At 44.0% G+C, this 19,440-nt stretch overlaps 2 protein-coding genes across 2 annotated transcripts; both read left to right on the plus strand.

Moving 5' to 3' along the window:
• Nucleotides 1–13,121: 13,121 nt before the first annotated feature.
• LOC135517054 (circumsporozoite protein-like) lies at nucleotides 13,122–14,633 on the plus strand (the record flags this gene model as incomplete). The annotated part of the gene is made up of 2 exons (XM_064941077.1): nucleotides 13,122–13,847; nucleotides 14,076–14,633. Coding segments are annotated over 2 exons (1,284 nt in total), but the record flags the coding sequence as incomplete, so codon positions are not given.
• Nucleotides 14,634–14,778: 145 nt separating this feature from the next.
• LOC135517055 (circumsporozoite protein-like) lies at nucleotides 14,779–15,936 on the plus strand (the record flags this gene model as incomplete). Its single annotated transcript, XM_064941078.1, has 1 exon — nucleotides 14,779–15,936. A coding segment is annotated over one exon (1,158 nt), but the record flags the coding sequence as incomplete, so codon positions are not given.
• Between the last annotated feature and the right edge of the window lie 3,504 nt (nucleotides 15,937–19,440).

Raw genomic sequence — 19,440 nt, forward strand, 5'->3', positions numbered from 1 at the left:
TACCAGATGAGCTAAATTCCTTTTATGCTCGCTTTAACCTCTTACACCTATGGTGGCGCTATTTCATTTTTGGAAGAAAAACGTTCCCGTTTTAAACAAGATATTTTGTCACAAAAAGATGCTCGACTATGCATATAATTGCTACTGTTCGAAAGAAAACACTCTGACGTGTCCAGAAATACAAATATCTTCTCTGTGCGTGCCCTTTAACGTGAGCTTCAGGCAAAACCAAGATGACTTGGCATCCAGGAAATGACAAGGATTTTTGAGGCTCTGTCTTTCATGATCTCCTTATATGGCTGTGAACGCAAGAGGAATGAGTCTGCCCTTTCTGTCGTTTCCCCAAGGTGTCTGCAGCATTGTGACGTATTTGTAGGCAGATCATTGGAAGATTGACCATAAGAGACCACATTTACCACGTGTCCGCCCGGTGTCCTGCGCCGAAATTGGTGCGCAAAAGTCACCTGCCAGTATTTTTCCATGGGGCACAGAGAGAGAAGCAAGCTCCACGAACTGCATGTCAATGAAGAGATATGTGAAAAAACACCTTGAGGATTGATTCCAAACAACGTTTGCCATGTTTCGGTCGATATTATGTAGTTAATCCGGAAAAAGTTTCACGTTGTAGGTGACTGCATTTTCGGTTCGTTTCGGTAGCCAGGCGCAATGTAGAAAACGGAACGATTTCTCCTACACACAGACGCTTTCAGGAAACACTGCGCATCTGGTATGTGGCTGGGAGTCTCCTCATTGAAAACATCAGAAGCTCTTCAAAGGTAAATGATTTTATTTATTTGGTTATCTGGCTTTTGTGAAAATGTTGCGTGCTACATGCTACACAAAATGCTATGCTAGCTTAGCATACTCTTACACAAATTAGTCAATTTCTATGGTTCAAAAGCATATTTTGAAAATCTGAGATGACAGTGTTGTTAAGAAAAGGCTAAGCTTGAGAGCAAACGCATTATTTTAATTTTATTTGCGATTTTCAGAAATCGTTAACGTTGCGTTATGCTAATGAGCCTGAGGCTTAGTCACAATCCCGGATCCGGGATGGGGAGTTTCAAGAGGTTAAGGCAAGCAGTACTGAACCATGCATGACAGCACCAGCTGTTCCCAGGTGGTGAGGGTAGGCAACAACACATCCACCAAGCTGACCCTCAATACAGGGGCCCTTCAGGGGTGCATGTTTAGTCCCCTCCTGTATTCCCTGTTCACCCACAACTGCATTGTACCACAGGACTACAACACCATTATTAAGTTTGCTGACAACATGACAGAGACCTGGCGGTGGGATGCCAGGACAACAACTTCTCCTTCAACGTCAGCAAGACAAAATAGTTGATCGTGGACTACAGGAAACAGAGGGTCGAGCATGCCCCCATCCACATCGACGAGGCTGTAGTGGAGCGGGTTAAAAGTTTAAATTTTCTTGGTGTCCACACAATAAAGAATTAAGATGGTCCACACACACAGTCGTGAAGAAGGTATGACAACATTTTCAAAGTCTCCAGCCACCCAAGTCATAGACTGTTCTCTCTACAACAGCACAGCAAGAGGTACCAATATAGAAGTCTGGAACCAACAGAACAGCTCCTACCCCCTGAACAGCTTCTACCCCCAAGCCATAAGACTGCTAAATAGTTAGTCCAGGTACCTATTGGTAAACTATTTAACTCTCTGCATTGACCCTTTTTACACTAACTCTTTTGACTCATCACATACGCTGCTGCCACTGTTTATTATCTACCCTGTTACCAAGTCACTGTATCCCTTCTTATATGTACATATTTACCTCAATTACCTTGTACAACTGCACGTCGACTCAGTACTGGTACCCCATGTACATAGCCAAGTTAGCGTTACTCATTGTGTATTAATTTCTCTTGTTATTATTTATCAATCATTTATATATTTTTCTCTCTGCATTGTTGGGAAGGGCCCATAAGTAAGCATTTCACTGTTAGTCTACACCTTTTGTTTACAAAAGCATGTGATGAATAAAAGTGTGTTTTATTTGTGTTTGCATTGCAAATGCCAAGCGAATAAGCATTTTACGAGCATTATGCAACGTAGCAATGAGAATCTCAATTCAAACATATCAGCTCTCCCTTTCCTCCCTCCATCCCTCCATCCCTCTGCCTCTCCACCACTCAGAGGGTGATTTAGCTGCCTGTCACCAACAGAAGGTGGGATGTGATTTCTAATGAGATAGTAAATTGCAGAGTGCCAGCGAAAGGACATAAACTCATTGCATTTAAATGAGGTGCAATTTGTCATTGTTTCAGGCTGCTACAGTGGCTACACCATTTAACAGCAGGAGGAGGAGGAGAAGGTCTGTACAGTGGCTCTGACATGTGACTATACTGTACAAGGGTGATTATGCCACACTAAGTGGTTGCATGACCACATCAATATATACTGAACAAAAATATAAATGCAACATGTAAAGTGTTGGTCCAATGCTTCATGAGCTGAAATGAAAAATCCCCTAAATGTTTCATACGCATAAAATATGTTTCTCTCATATTTTGTGCACAATTTGTTTACTTCCCTTTTAGTGAGAAATTCTTGTTTGCCAAGATAATCCATCCAACTAAGAGGTGTGGCATATCAAGAAAACTGATTAAACAGCATATTCATTACACAGGTGCACCTTGTGCTAGGAACAATAAAAGGCCACACTAATATTTGCATTTTGTCACACAACGCAATGCCACAGATGTCTGATGTTTTGAGGGAGTGTGCAATTGGCATGCTGACTGCAAGAATTTCCACCAGAGTTGTTGCCAGAGAATGAATGTTAATTTCTCTACCATAAGCAGCCTCCAACATCGTTTTAGAGAAATATGGCAAAACTTGACAACCGGTGTCACAACCGCAGACCACGTGTAACCACGCCCGTCCAGGACCTCCACACCCGGCTTCTTCACCTGTGGGATCATCTGAGACCAGCCACCCGGACAGCTGATGAAACTGAAGAGTATTTATGTCTATATTAAATCCCTTTTGTGGGGAAAAGCTCCCCAGTCGGTGGGCCCGGCTCCCAGGTGGGTGGGCCTATGCTCTCCCATGCCCACCCATGCCAGCGCACTGACCCAGTCATGTAAAATCCAATGATTAAAATCAAAATCAAATCAAATTTATTTATATAGCCCTTCGTACATTAGCTGATATCTCAAAGTGCTGTACAGAAACCCAGCCTAAAACCCCAAACAGCAAGCAATGCAGATGTAGAAGCACGGTGGCTAGGAAAAACTCCCTAGAAAGGCCAAAACCTAGGAAGAAACCTAGAGAGGAACCAGGCTATGTGGGGTGGCCAGTCCTCTCCTGGCTGTGCCGGGTGGAGATTATAACAGAACATGGCCAAGATGTTCAAATGTTCATAAATGACCAGCATGGTCGAATAATAATAAGGCAGAACAGTTGAAACTGGAGCAGCAGCACTGCCAGGTGGACTGGGGACAGCAAGGAGTCATCATGTCAGGTAGTCCTGGGGCATGGTCCTAGGGCTCAGGTCCTCTGAGAGAGAGAGAAAGAAAGAGAGAAGGAGAGAATTAGAGAACGCACACTTAGATTCACACAGGACACCGAATAGGACAGGAGAAGTACTCCAGATATAACAACCTGACCCTAGTCCCCCGACACATCAACTACTGCAGCATAAATACTGGAGGCTGAGACAGGAGGGGTCAGGAGACACTGTGGCCCCATCCGAGGACACCCCCGGACAAGATCAAACAGGAAGGATAAACCCCACCCACTTTGCCAAAGAACAGCCCCCACACCACTAGAGGGATATCTTCAACCACCAATTTACCATCCTGACAAGGCTGATTTAGAGCCTAATACATTTTTTTCAAGTGACTCATTTCCTTATATGAACAGTAACTCAGTAAAATCGTTGAAAGTGTTGCATGTTGCATTTATACATCTTTTTCAGTATAGATTAATACTTGCTTGATGAGGAAAATCTACTAGCATAGCATATGGTTATGCTCTAATATCTACACTAGTGTTCCCAAACTTTTTATAGTCCCATACCCCGTCATGCGGCTCATAGGAAATGACAAAGAACTCTTATATGACCAGGGCACAAATAACAATATAAAAATAATCAGTCATTTTGCTCTTTATTTAACCATCTTACATATAAAACCTTATTTGTTCATCAAAAATTGTGAATAACTCACCACAGATTAATGAGAAGGGTGTGCTTGAAAGGATGCACATAACTCTGCAATGTTGTATTGGAGAGTCTCAGTCTAAAATCATTTTCCACACACCGTCTGTGCCTGTATTTAGTTTTCATGCTAGTGAGAGCGTAGAATCCACTCTCACATAGGTATGTGGTTGCAAAGGACATCAATGTCTTAACAGTTGTGCACTCATTCTCAGAGAGTCGGTTTATGTTTGTTTGGGAGATGCCTGTAGACACAGCTGTCAAACACACTGTCAAGAGCGTCTCTGACTCTAGTTGCCGACTTGAGCAACTGCGAGCTGGGGTAGTTTGTTTCACGACTAACTCTCTTGGCCTGTGCCGAAATAGGGCGTAGTTAGCTGTTTGAGAGAGTGGTGAATGTGCTGCTAAAAAGGCAAATCCAGGAGATAAATCCGGAGGACCCATGCGAACATAACTAGCAAACCACTGTTCATGATTCCACGAATTCGCAAAAAGGCACGATTAGAACGCAGTCAGATCAATAATATAAGCGTTCTGAGCTTTGATCAACCTTGGGAGCCATGTTTAGATGTTGACCCATAATTTATCTTATTTATTGTGCACAAAATATTTATTTCCGTAAAAAAAAAAAAAAATCAAATGAGAAAAAAATACTAAGGTTCGGATCTTGGTGTCCTCATCTGTAGTTAAAGCCATAAGTAGAATACTACTTAGAATGGAGTAGAGTAGGTATTTCCAAATGCAATGCAGTTGGGGATATGCCAAATAAAAATGTGATTCACATAAAAAGATATATAAAAATTATGTTTTATTTATTTATAAAAAATAAAAAAGACACATTTTCAAACAGTCCATCACGAGTTTCTCACACATTGGGAGATGGTTTTTCTCGACTGAATGATCTGAATCTAGGATTACAGGAACTCTCTGCAACTATATCCAATGTACGGGACAACATTGAGGATATGATTAAGAAGTTGGAGCTCTTTGTCTGTATCAACAAGAACAACACACGGGTCTTTCCATCATTGTATGATTTTTTTGTGTGCAAATGAACTCAAGCTTATGGACGATGTCAAACATGATATAGCAAAGCACCTGAGTAAGTTAGTTGCGCAATTACGCAGGTACTTTCCCGAAACGGATGACACAAACAACTGGATTCGTTATCCCTTTCATGCCCTGCCTCCAGTCCACTTACCGATATCTGAACAAGAACCTCATCGAAATTGCAACAAGTGGTTCTGTGAAAATTTCATTTAATCAGAAGCCACTACTAGATTTCTAGATTGGGCTGCGCTCACAGTATCCAGACTTGGCAAATCGCACTGTTAAAAATACAGGTTAAAGGTTCAACAATGATTGGGGCAGAGTAAGATGGGGTCAAGTGAATCAGCCCCTATGGATTTTTTTACAACAATATTTAGCAAGGCACTTATTACATCGTAGACATAATATGGTTGAAATGAAAATAAATGTATATCTGTCTGTTAGAGCATCAATCTCAACAATCTGTTCTGAGCTGACTAATGAACTCCCTCTTCCAGAGACTATCCTTTGATAGTTTGCTTTTGATTTTGCTTGATTTTGCTTTTCTAACTAGAGATAGACATCTATTTCTACAATGTCTGAAGGACTGCCAATCAGACATAGAATCAGTCAGCCTTAGCCCAGCTACATTCCTTTCTTGTAATTTCTCAGTCAATTAATGCGTGAACCAAGGATTCAATTTTCCTTTTATCCTTACCCTTTTGTACGGCATGTTTATCTGCAACAAAGAAAAACAGGGAAATAAAACAATTTAAGGCTTGATCCGAGTCAGTGATACAACCCCCAGTCACTCAACCCCAGTTCAGACCAAAAATACATTCTCATTAAAATCCCTATAATTTCTCTTTTTAATAATGCATCAGTGAGATTATGGTAATTTAACATATCTTATGCAGTCAATGGGACAATGGTCACTGAACTCATTAGCAAACATCCCATTGGCTGTAAACTTATGAGGGGAATTTGTTAGAATAATACCTAATAGAGTAGATTTTACAGGGAGTTGGGGTGAGTTGGTTAGGTTATCAACTGAGTTAGATTTAGCTCTGTACAAATATATTTCAGGCCATCAGACACTGGCATCAACCAATCCAATCTTGAACTCAATCCAAAGATTGAACTCTTTGGCATGAATGCAAAGCATCACGTCTAGAGGAAACCTTGCACCATCCCTACGGTGAAGCTTGGTGATGGCAGAATCATGCTGTGTGTATGTTTTTCCAGCGGCAGGGACTGGGAGACTAGTCAGGATCGATGCAAAGATGAACGGAGCAAAGTACAGTGCGATCCTTAATGAAATCCTGCTCCAGAGCTCTCAGGACCTCAGACTGAGGGCAAAGGTTCACCTATGAACAGGACAACGACCCTAAGTACACAGCCAAGACAATGCAAGACTAGCTTGGAAAGACAGTACCGTGCAGTATCGAAGAGCCCTTACTGCTGCTCGATCATCCTATTTTTCCAACTTAATTGAGGAAAATAAGAAACAATCCAAAATTCCTTGTTGATACTGTCGCAAAGCTAATTAAAAAGCAGCATTCCCCAAGTGAGGATGGCTTTCACTTCAGCAGTAATAAATTCATGAACTTCTTTGAGGAAAAGATCATGATTATTAGAAAGCAAATGACGGACTCCTCTTTAAATCTGCGTATTCCTTCAAAGCTCAGTTGTCCTGAGTCTGCACAACTCTGCCAGGACCTAGGATCAAGAGAGACACTCAAGTGTTTTAGTACTATATCTCTTGACACAATGATGAAAATAATCATGGCCTCTAAACCTTCAAGCTGCATACTGGACCCTATTCCAACTAAACTACTGAAAGAGCTGCTTCCTGTGCTTGGTCCTCCTATGTAGAACATAATAAACGGCTCTCTATCCACCGGATGTGTACCAAACTCACAAAAAGTGGCAGTAATAAAGCCTCTCTTGAAAAAGCCAAACCTTGACCCAGAAAATATAAAAAACTATCTGCGTATATCGAATCTTTCATTCCTCTCAAAAATTTTAGAAAAGGCTGTTGCGCAGCAACTCACTGCCTTCCTGAAGACAAACAATGTATACGAAATGCTTCAGTCTGGTTTTAGACCCCATCATAGTACTGAGACTGCACTCGTGAATGTGGTAAATTACCTTTTAATGGCATCAGACCGAGGCTCTGCATCTGTCCTCGTGCTCCTAGACCTTAGTGCTCATTTTGATACCATCGATCACCACATTCTTTTGGAGAGATTGGAAACCCAAATTTGTCTACACGGACAAGTTCTGGCCTGGTTTAGATCTTATCTGTCGGAAAGATATCAGTTTGTCTCTGTGAATGGTTTGTCCTCTGACAAATCAACTGTAAATTTCGGTGTTCCTCAAGGTTCCTTTTAGGACCACTATTGTTTTCACTATATATTTTACCTCTTGGTGATGTCATTCGAAAACATAATGTTAACTTTCACTGCTATGCGGATGACACACAGTTATACATTTCAATGAAACATGGTGAAGCCCCAAAATTGCCCTCGCTAGAAGCATGTGTTTCAGACATAAGGAAGTGGATGGCTGCAAACTTTCTACTTTTAAACTCGGACAAAACAGAGATGCTTGTTCTAGGTCCCAAGAAACAAAGAGATCTTCTGTTGAATCTGACAATTAATCTTAATGGTTGTACAGTAGTCTCAAATAAAACCTTGGCGTTACTCAGGACCCTGATCTCTCTTTTGAAGAACATATCAAGACTGTTTCAAGGACAGCTTTTTTCCATCTACGTAACATTGCAATAATCAGAAACTTTCTGTCCAAAAATGATGCAGAAAAATTAATCCATGCTTTTGTCACTTCTAGGTTAGACTACTGCAATGCTCTACTTTCCGGCTACCCGGATAAAGCAATAAATAAACTTCAGTTCGTGCTAAATACGGCTGCTAGAATCCTGACTAGAACCAAAAAATGGGATTATATTACTCCAGTGCTAGCCTCCCTACACTGGCTTCCTGTCAAGGCAAGGGCTGATTTCAAGGTTTTACTGCTAACCTACAAAGCACTACATGGGCTTGCTCCTACCTATCTCTTTGATTTGGTCCTGCCGTACATACCTACACGTACGCTACGGTCACAAGACGCAGGCCTCCTAATTGTCCCTAGAATTTCTAAGCAAACAGCTGGAGGCAGGGCATTCTCCTATAGAGCTCCATTTTTATGGAACGGTCTGCCTACCCATGTGAGAGATGCAGACTCGGTCTCAACCTTTAAGTCTTTACTGAAGACTCATCTCTTCAGTGGGTCATATGATTGAGTGTAGTCTGGCCTAGGAGTGTGAAGGTGAACGGAAAGGCTCTGGAGCAACAAACCGCCCTTGCTGTCTCTGCCTGGCCGTTTCCCCTCTTTCCACCTATAACAGGGGCTGAGTCACTGGCTTACTGGGGCTCTTTCATACCGTCCCTAGGAGGGGTGCGTCACTTGAGTGGGTTGAGTCACTGATGTGATCTTCCTGTCTGGGTTGGCACCCCCCTTGGGTTGTGCCGTGGCGGAGATCTTTGTGGCCTATACTTAGCCTTGTCTCAGGATGGTAAGTTGGTGGTTGAAGATATCCCTCTGGTGGTGTGGGGGCTGTGCTTTGGCAAAGTGGGTGGGGTTATATCCTTCCTGTTTGGCCCTGTCCGGTGGTGTCATCGGATGGGTCCACAGTGTCTCCTGACCCCTCCTGTCTCAGCCTCCAGTATTTATGCTGCAGTAGTTTATGTGTCGGGGGGCTAGGGTCAGTTTGTTATATCTGGAGTACTTCTCCTGTCCTATTCGGTGTCCTGTGTGAATTTAAGTATGCCCTCTCTAATTCTCTCTTTCTCTCTTTCTTTCTCTCTCTCGGACTACCGGGCATGATGACTCCTTGCTGTCCCCAGTCCAGCTGGCCGTGCTGCTGCTCCAGTTTCAACTGTTCTGCCTGTGATTATTATTATTTGACCATGCTGGTCATTTATGAACATTTGAACATCTTGGCCATGTTCTGTTATAATCTCCACCCGGCACAGCCAGAAGAGGACTGGCCACCCCACATAGCCTGGTTCCTCTCTAGGTTTCTTCCTAGGTTTTGGCCTTTCTATGGAGTTTTTCCTAGCCACCGTGCCTCTACACCTGCATTTCTTGCTCTTTGGGGTTTTAGGCTGGGTTTCTGTACAGCACTTTGAGATATCAGCTGATGTACGAAGGGCTATATAAATACATTTGATTAGATTTTGCAAGAGTGTCTTCAGGACAAGTCTTTGAATGTCCTTGAGTGGCCCAGTGAGAGCCTGGACTTAAATCTGACTGAACATCTCTGGAGAGACCTGGGAATAGCTGTGCAGAAACATTCCCCATCCAACCTGACAGAGCTTGAGAGGATCAGCAGAGAAGAATGGGAGAAACTCCCCAAATACAGGTGTGCCAAGCTTGTAACGTCATACCCAAGAATACTTGAGGCTGTAATCGCTACCAAACGTGCTTCAACAAAGTACTGAGTAAAGGGTCTGAATACTTATGTAAATGTCATATTTCCATTTTTTAAATGTATAAATTAGCAAATATTTCTAAAAACCTGTTTTTGCTTTGTGATTCTGGGGTATTGTGTGTCGATTGATGAGGGGAAAAAACGATTTAATACATTTTATAATAAAGCTGTCTCATTGGTTTTGATATACTGTCACTGCCCTGGCCATAGAGAGGCTTTTATTCTCTATTTTGGTTAGGCCAGGGTGTGACGAGGTTGAGCATTCTAGTTTCTTTATTCCTATGTTTTCTATTTCTTTGTTTTTGGCCGGGTGTGGTTCTCAATCAGAGGCAGCTGTCTATCGTTTTCTCTGATTGAGAATCATACTTAGGTAGCCTTTTTCCCATCTGGGTTTGTGGGTAGTTTCTGTATAGTTTTAGTTACCTTACAGAACTGTTCATTTCTCACTTTGTTATTTTTGTTCTCGTGTTTAGATTTAAATAAATATCATGAACACGTACCACGCTGCGCTTTGGTCTACTCCTTCTTCATCAGACGAGCGTTACCGATACAGTACACTCTCAGAAAAGAGTGTTCCAAAAGGATCCTTCAGCTGTCCCTGTGAGAGAATCCACTAAAGAGCCCCTTTGGGTTCCATGTACAACCCACTGTGAAAAGGGTTTACATTGAACCAAAAAAGGTTCTACCTTTTTCTGAGATTGTAAAGTAAAGCTGGGAATATTTGAGCATGCTCAAATGTGTGCTCAAGTAATTAGAATGTAGACACACTTGTTTTTTAGAATTCTGTTAGACTTGCTACTCTATTGTAGTCATAATGCATGCCACAGAAGGCTAATAAGAAATGCTTTACATTAAAATGTATGTTTGTTTTTTATTCTATTGTTTGCATTTTGATAGATTTCATGTGGGCCTGTAGGGACAATAGACCATGTGGAGATGTTCATATGGAAACATATCTCCTTTTTTTATTATCCTAAATTATTGTTTGATTAGATCAGTACAGGGGACCCCAGATGGGGGCCCCAAACCCAAGTTTCAGAACCACTCTACTAACCTCTCTCTCTGCTTGCTTCCTCTCTCTCTGTCTCCTCTGCTTCCTCTTGCAGGCATTGCAGCCTGCCTCAGCCTCACCACTGAGTACCACATCCCTATTTGTCTCAGTAGCTTACTCTCTGTAAAGCAAAGTTGTTATGAGAACTTAATAGCATTTTTTTGCTCCTGCTGAGGTAGGCTCTGTTTAATGTTAGCTTTTTACTTCATCCTTTTAGCTGGCTAAGTAATACTATCCAGAGTCCTTCACCTTGACTGCAATAGAAGTCTCTGACAGCAGCTTTTGCCACCTGACTGACGTATCTATAAGTGACTATTTCACTTGACAATTGCTACGGGTCTTATCCCTAAGATTTGGAAAGCGGCACATGTCCTCCCCCTACATAAAGGCAGCGATCCTTATGATTAATTACATAATTACCACCCAATCTCCAAGTCCTCTTGCCTAGCCAAGGTACTGGAATCCCTAACCATCTCCCATCTAATATGTTTTTACTTGTCACACTATTGTAAATATGCACCAGTCTTGTTTTTGGTCTGGACGTAACACAGTTTCATCACCATGCTTGTTTTAGATGATGTGTTAAATTGCATAGATCATAAAAAAAACATTGTGCTGCCCTATTTAAAGACCTTTCCAAGGCATTCAACACAGTTCACCTTTCGCTACTCATTCAAAAACTGTCTTTGATGGGCCTGGACAATAAGTCTTGCAAATGGTTTAAAAGCTATCTGACAGACAGGATGCAATGTGTGTTTTCTGATGGTGACAAGTCCAGTTTCCTCAATATTATGAAAGATGTACCGCAGGGATCGCTATTGGAACCTGTTCTCTTGACTATTTATAGAAGTAATATTGGTATATGTATTAAATCCTGTAAAATTCATCTGTATGCAGATGGTACTGTTATGTATGCCATTGCACTGACTGTTGACCAAGGAATGTTAGAGCTGCAGTCTGATTTTTTAAAACTTCTACTTAATGCAGGCAAGACTAAATATATGTTGTTTTCTAATTCACAGGAAAATGTCTCAGATGGGCTACATACAGTATTTAGTCTCTCTCGTCGAGCAGGTTCATGCCTATAAATATCTGGGCGTTTGGACTGATAAAAGCATATGTTTTAAAAAATACTGATGAGCAAGTTAAAAAGCTACAATTTAAAGTGGGCTTCTTTTTTAGAAAAATATCTTGCCTTTCCATGAACTGCACAAAGAAGATTGTGCAGTCAACTTTCCTGCCAGTTGTTGACTATGGTATCACCATTTACCAGACTGCAGCAGCCACTAGCAGCCACCATACTAAATCACTGGATGCCGTCTACCTTAGAACCTCTTAATTACAGGTGACAGTTTTAATACTCATCACTGCATCCTGTATCAGAAGGTTAGCTGGACCTCACTAAAATCCTGTAGATCACTTCATTACTTCCTCCTTATTTACAAAGCTCTGCTCCACAAGCTTCCAACATACCCCACTTCCCTGTTGAAATATAACATGATACCAAACCCGTTTGCAGGGGTGGTTAACTCTTGAGGTCCCGCTTGTCTCCACAAAGTTCAGTAAATCTGCCTTTAGTTTTAACGCACCACAGTTACCTTACGAAACAAATTACACCTGGATTCCCTGGTGCCAATAGGGCATTCTAAAAGTCTGTTGTTAAATGAGTTCACTGCAGTGTGCAATCGTTTCAAAGGACTATTATAACTTGTTGTAATAACCTTATGTCATGTGTTTATAGCTGTCTTGTAGTTTCTCTTTATCTTTCGTTGTTTGTTGAAGGAATTTTTGTCCTCAGGGCACCATTGCAAATGAGACATTGGTCTCAAATAGGCTCACCTGATTAAATTAAAGTAAATACAATTGGTCCTATGTGTTTTTAAGTGTTTTCTTGATACCGGTATATTAATACTAATAAAGGTATCACTTTATGTGGAAAGTCCACTATAGATGGTTTACTTTAGATGTTCAGCAAAGTTCTCTGAAAACTCTTCAACTAACTATCCACTAGCCCTAGAACTAAACCTAAATCCAACCCTAACACGGACCTTAACTCCAACCCTAACACTGACCCTAACTCCAACCCTAACACTGACCCAAACTCCAACCCTAACACTAAACCTAACTCCAACCCTAACACTCAGCCTAACTCCAACCCTAGCACTAAACCTAACTCCAACCTTAACACTCAGCCTAACACCAACCCTAACACTGACCCTAACTCCAACCCTAACACTGACCCTAACTCCAACCCTAACACTCAGCCTAACTCCAACCCTAACACTGACCCTAACTCCAACCCTAACACTGACCCTAACTCCAACCCTAACACTCAACCTAACTCCAACCCTAACACTGACCCTAACACTGACCCTAACTCCAACCCTAACACTAAACCTAACTCCAACCCTAACACTCAGCCTAACTCCAACCCTAGCAGTAAACCTAACTCCAACCTTAACACTCAGCCTAACTCCAACCCTAACACTGACCCTAACTCCAACCCTAACACTCAGCCCAACTCCAACTCTAACACTGACCCTAACTCCAACCCTAACACAGACCCTAGCTCCAACCCTAACACTGACCCTAGCTCCAACCCTAACACTGAACCTAAATCCAACCCTAACACTGACCCTAACTCCAACCCTAACACTGACACTAACTCCAACCCTCACACTGACCCTAACCCCAACCTTAACACTGACCCTAAACCCAACCCTAACACTGACCCTGACTCCAACCCTAACACTGACCCTAACTCCAACCCTAACACCGACCCTAACTCCAACCCTAACACAGACCCTAACTCCAACCCCAACACTCACCCTAACTTCAACCCTAGCACTAAACCTGACTCCAACCCTAACACTGACCCTAACTCCAACCCTAACACAGACCCTAGCTCCAACCCTAATACTGACCCTAGCTCCAACCCTAACAATGAACCTAACTCCAACCCTAACACTCAGCCTAACTCCAACAATAACACTGACCCTAACTCCAACCCTAACACTCAGCCTAACTCCAACCCTAACACTGACCCTAACTCCAACCCTAACACTCAGCCTAACTCCAACCCTAACACTGACCCTAACTCCAACCCTAACACTCAGCCTAACTCCAACCCTAACACTGACCCTAACTCCAACCCTAACACTGACCCTAACTCCAACCCTAACACTGACCCTAACACCAACCCTAACACTGACCCTAACTCCAACCCTAACACTGACACTAACTCCAACCCTCACACTGACCCTAACACTGACCCTAACTCCAACCCTAACACTAAACCTAACTCCAACCCTAACACTCAGCCTAACTCCAACCCTAGCAGTAAACCTAACTCCAACCTTAACACTCAGCCTAACTCCAACCCTAACACTGACCCTAACTCCAACCCTAACACTCAGCCTAACTCCAACCCTAACACTGACCCTAACTCCAACCCTAACACAGACCCTAGCTCCAACCCTAACACTGACCCTAGCTCCAACCCTAACACTGAACCTAAATCCAACCCTAACACTGACCCTAACTCCAACCCTAACACTGACACTAACTCCAACCCTCACACTGACCCTAACCCCAACCTTAACACTGACCCTAACCCCAACCCTAACACTGACCCTGACTCCAACCCTAACACTGACCCTAACTCCAACCCTAACACCGACCCTAACTCCAACCCTAACACAGACCCTAACTCCAACCCCAACACTCACCCTAACTTCAACCCTAGCACTAAACCTGACTCCAACCCTAACACTGACCCTAACTCCAACCCTAACACAGACCCTAGCTCCAACCCTAATACTGACCCTAGCTCCAACCCTAACAATGAACCTAACTCCAACCCTAACACTCCAGCCTAACTCCAACCCTAACACTGACCCTAACTCCAACCCTAACACTCAGCCTAACTCCAACCCTAACACTGACCCTAACTCCAACCCTAACACTCACCCTAACTCCAACCCTAACACTGACCCTAACTCCAACCCTAACACTCAGCCTAACTCCAACCCTAACACTGACCCTAACTCCAACCCTAACACTGACCCTAACTCCAACCCTAACACTGACCCTAACACCAACCCTAACACTGACCCTGACTCCAACCCTAACACTGACCCTAACTCCAACCCTAACACCGACCCTAACTCCAACCCTAACACAGACCCTAACTCCAACCCCAACACTCACCCTAACTTCAACCCTAGCACTAAACCTGACTCCAACCCTAACACTGACCCTAACTCCAACCCTAGCACTGACCCTAACTCCAACCCTAACACTGACCCTAACTCCAACCCTAACACTGACCCTAATTCCAACCCTAACACTCAGCCTAACTCCAACCCTAACACTCAGCCTAACTCCAACCCTAACACTCAGCCTAACTCCAACCCTAACACTCAGCCTAACTCCAACCCTAACACCGACCCTAACTCCAACCCCATCACTGACCCTAACTCCAACCCTAACACTCAGCCTAACTCCAACCCTAACACTGACCCTAACTCCAACCCTAACACTGACCCTAACTCCAACCCTAACATTGACCCTAACTCCAACCCTAACACTGACACTAACTCCAACCCTAACACTCAGCCTAACTCCAACCCTAACACTGACCCTAACTCCAACCCTAACACTGACCCTAACTCCAACCCTAACATTGACCCTAACTTCAACCCTAACACTCAGCCTAACTCCAACCCTAACACTCAGCCTAACTCCAACCCTAACACTGACCCTAACTCCAACCCTAACACTGACCCTAACTCCAACCCTAACACTGACCCTAACTCCAACCCTAACACTGACCCTAACTCCAACCCTAACACTGACACTAACTCCAACCCTCACACTGACCCTAACCTCAACCTTAACACTGACCCTAACCCCAACCCTAACACTGACCCTGACTCCAACCCTAACACTGACCCTAACTCCAACCCTAACACCGACCCTAACTCCAACCCTAACACTGACCCTAACTTCAACCCTAACACTCAGCCTAACTCCAACCCTAACACTCAGCCTAACTCCAACCCTAACACTGACCCTAACTCCAACCCTAACACTGACCCTAACTCCAACCCTAACACTAACCTTACTCCAACTAACCACCCCAACAATAACCCTAGACGTAACCCTAAGCTTCCCCAGTGATTACAGAGTGGTGACTAACAGTAAACAGCCCTTGAACGCTATTATTATCACTTCCTGTGTGTACTGAGGCGGATGGAGGTGTGTGTGTGTGTGTGTGTGTGTGTGTGTGTGTGTGTGTGTGTGTGTGTGTGTGTGTGTGTGTGTGTGTGTGTGTGTGTGTGTGTGTGTGTGTGTGTGTGTGTTTAGAATTAGATGGAGGTGTGTGGACTGACCTTGTTTTCAGCCAGAGAGTGGGCTACCAGCAAGGAGGGCCAGCACTTAGACACAACTTGCAAGCTGTTGACTGATACCACCTGGGATGCTGTTGACTGATACCACCTGGGATGCTGTTGACTGATACCACCTGGGATGCTGTTGACTGATACCATCTGGGATGCTGTTGGTGGACACCCAACCCTGCTAAAAGGGAGAAAACCAAGGGGAAGAGCACTGAAACTTGAATACATGTACTCAATCACACACAAACCTGTTCATGCATACACACACGCACACACATACACACACCCCAGCCCACTGTAATTTAGGGGGGACTAAGCTTCAAAATGAGGGCTCTTTAGAGAGGCAGGTGGGTGAGTCAGTCTAATGAATGTGTCTATTGTGGAGAATGACCCCTCTGTCACGGATTAGGATCACAGTGAAGAGCGCATAGATCTTCCCCAACCCCACTTCCCTCTCTCATACACACCAGAGGAGGCTGGTGTGCGGATATATCAGGGGACAGGCTCTTCATAATGGCTGGAATGGAATTGATAGAATTATATCAAACACATCAAACACACGGTTTCCATATGTTTGAGACTGTTCCATTTATTCCATTCCAGCAATTACAATGAGCCCGTCCTCCGACATCACCTCCCAAAGGCCACCACAGGCATACACACCTCATCACAGCCTCACAGGCAGGCATGACACACACACACACCCATCACCCACACCCCACACACTCTGTGCTGACAGATAGTCTTTTTGTTCTGCCTGCATCAACAGATCACCCTGGAACCCCTCTCATCTCAGCTCACACACACCAACCCTCCAATTAAAAGACCCTTTCAAAGGGAAACCCCACTGTGCTGACACTCACAGGCGTGTGTGTTTGGATGAAAGCATGCTCTCACACACACACACACACACACACACACACACACACTCTCTCTCTCTCTCTCTATGATCCTGCCACCACCTTTGTGATCTATTTTTAACAAGATGACTTTGAGGCAGTCGATGTTCCAATGTTAATTTACACCACACACACCAACTCCCCTTCTGCCGCTGTCCATGAGCAGGATTACTGTGCTGCAATGTACACTCTCTCTTGGTCCATCTCTCTCTTTCTCGCTCTTTCTCACTTGAACACACACACACTGATGCTGTGGGACCATTGGCACACAGAGAGAAGAGTGGGTTATGGCAGAGCTGGTGACAGGTGAGGGACAGTTCTGCTCCAAGTGGAGAACTACAGAAACGCCATGTCATCAGAGAAGATGCTCCATTCGCGGACGGTGAACTGTCACTTTGTCCCTGGTCAACTAGTGAAAGAGGACGCTTATTCTTCGCCTAGTATCAAACCGATGCTGTATGGATGAGTATCCTAGCATGTATTTCTATCCATCTATATGACTGCATGCAAGCTGCTTGTTACACTGACTGCTATCTCTGGTGGTGCTGAGGGCTTAAAAATACACACACTTCGAGAGTGATGTTTTAACTACTGTAGGGTTGCAAAAACTTTAAATAAATTCCCTGTTTTTCCAGAATTCCTGGTTGGCGGATTCAAGATTTCCTGCTTATTCCCTCCTGATTCTGGGACTCATCCAACCGGAATTTCGGGAAAACAAGGGAATTTATTGAAAGTTCCCAGAATTTTGCAACCCTAGTTTTAACAATGCTTAAACACACAGCCTATCTATTGCCTGTGGGGACGTCTGAAAACTACTCCACACGGTCACAGCAGTGGGACCACAAAACCATAGAAGTATCATTATATTTCTATAGGGTACACACATACCCCAACCCCATGAAAACTGAGGCGGATGCTTTTGAATTCCCCTGTAGACTGGCATACAGAGAACAGATAGCCCCGCTCTCTCTGAGCGCCATAATGTCAATCATTGGTTCAGTACCTGCAACGTAAGGCACCGTTAAGGCTGAGAGTGATGTGACAGACAGGCTGGTGCTGAGAAGACCACCCCAGCTCTGACTGGCAGGGGTGATGGTGATAATGGGAGAGATCACAGCTCTGACTGGCTGGGGTGGTGCTGATGATGGGAGAGATCACAGCTCTGACTGGCTGAGGTGATGGTGATGATGGGAGAGATCACAGCTCTGACTGGCTGGGGTGATGGTGATGATGGGAGAGATCACAGCTGTGACTGGCTGGGGTGGTGCTGATGATGGGAGAGATCACAGCTCTGACTGGCTGGGATGGTGATGATGATGGGAGAGATCACAGCTCTGACTGGCTGGGATGGTTCTGATGATGGGAGAGATCACAGCTCTGACTGGCTGGGATGGTGATGATGATGGGAGAGATCACAGCTCTGACTGGTTGGGGTGGTGTTAATGATGGGAGAGATCACAGCTCTGACTGGCTGGGATGGTGCTGAAGATGGGAGAGATCACAGCTCTGACTGGCTGGGGTGGTGTTGATGATGGGAGAGATCACAGCTCTGACTGAGTGGGGTGGTGTTGATGATGGGAGAGATCACAGCTCTGACTGGCTGGGATGGAGCTGAAGATGGGAGAGATCACAGCTCTGACTGGCTGGGGTGGTGTTGATGATGGGAGAGATCACAGCTCTGACTGAGTGGGGTGGTGTTGATGATGGGAGAGATCACAGCTTTGACTGGCTGGGGTGGTGCTGATGCTGAGACTCCAGAGGATCAGAAAGAATTAGAGCCTGGGCACCTCACAGGTGGAGAAAGGGGGGAGGTAGGTGGATAGTGGGAGGGAGAGACAAGGATAGACAAAAGGGGAGAGACCAGGAGATGTGGCTGTCCCCATAGGAGAACCCTTTTTGGTTCCAGGTAGAACTTTTTTGGATTCCATGTAGAACCCTCTGTGGAAAATCTTCTATACGGAACCCAAAATGGTTCTACCTGGAACGAAAAGGGGTTCTTCAAAGGGTTCTCCTATGGGGGCATCCAAATAACCCTTTTTGGTTCAAGATGGCACCTTATTTTTTACAAGTGTAGTGTCACGAACCGGCTCAAAGCCCGTAACAAAAGGGAGACAACGTGGAGATAAGGAGTAACAAAATATATATTTATTAAATAAGTAACTAAGTATAATATACAATGGTGTCTGTAATCAGTTATCAGTAGTGTAAGTGAGTGTTTTGCATGCATGAATGTGATAATGCAGGGTGTTGAAAGATGCTAAAGCAAACAACCAAAAAACCACCAAGAAAAACAACCAAATCTTATAAAGGTGCCTGCATGGAGAGAGTCTCCTCCATGAATGGGGAAGTGGTGTATTTATCCTGGGAGACACCGGGCCCAGGTGTTT

Source organism: Oncorhynchus masou, chromosome 28 (genome assembly GCF_036934945.1).
Source record: "Oncorhynchus masou masou isolate Uvic2021 chromosome 28, UVic_Omas_1.1, whole genome shotgun sequence".
Classification (NCBI taxonomy): Eukaryota; Metazoa; Chordata; class Actinopteri; order Salmoniformes; family Salmonidae; genus Oncorhynchus; species Oncorhynchus masou.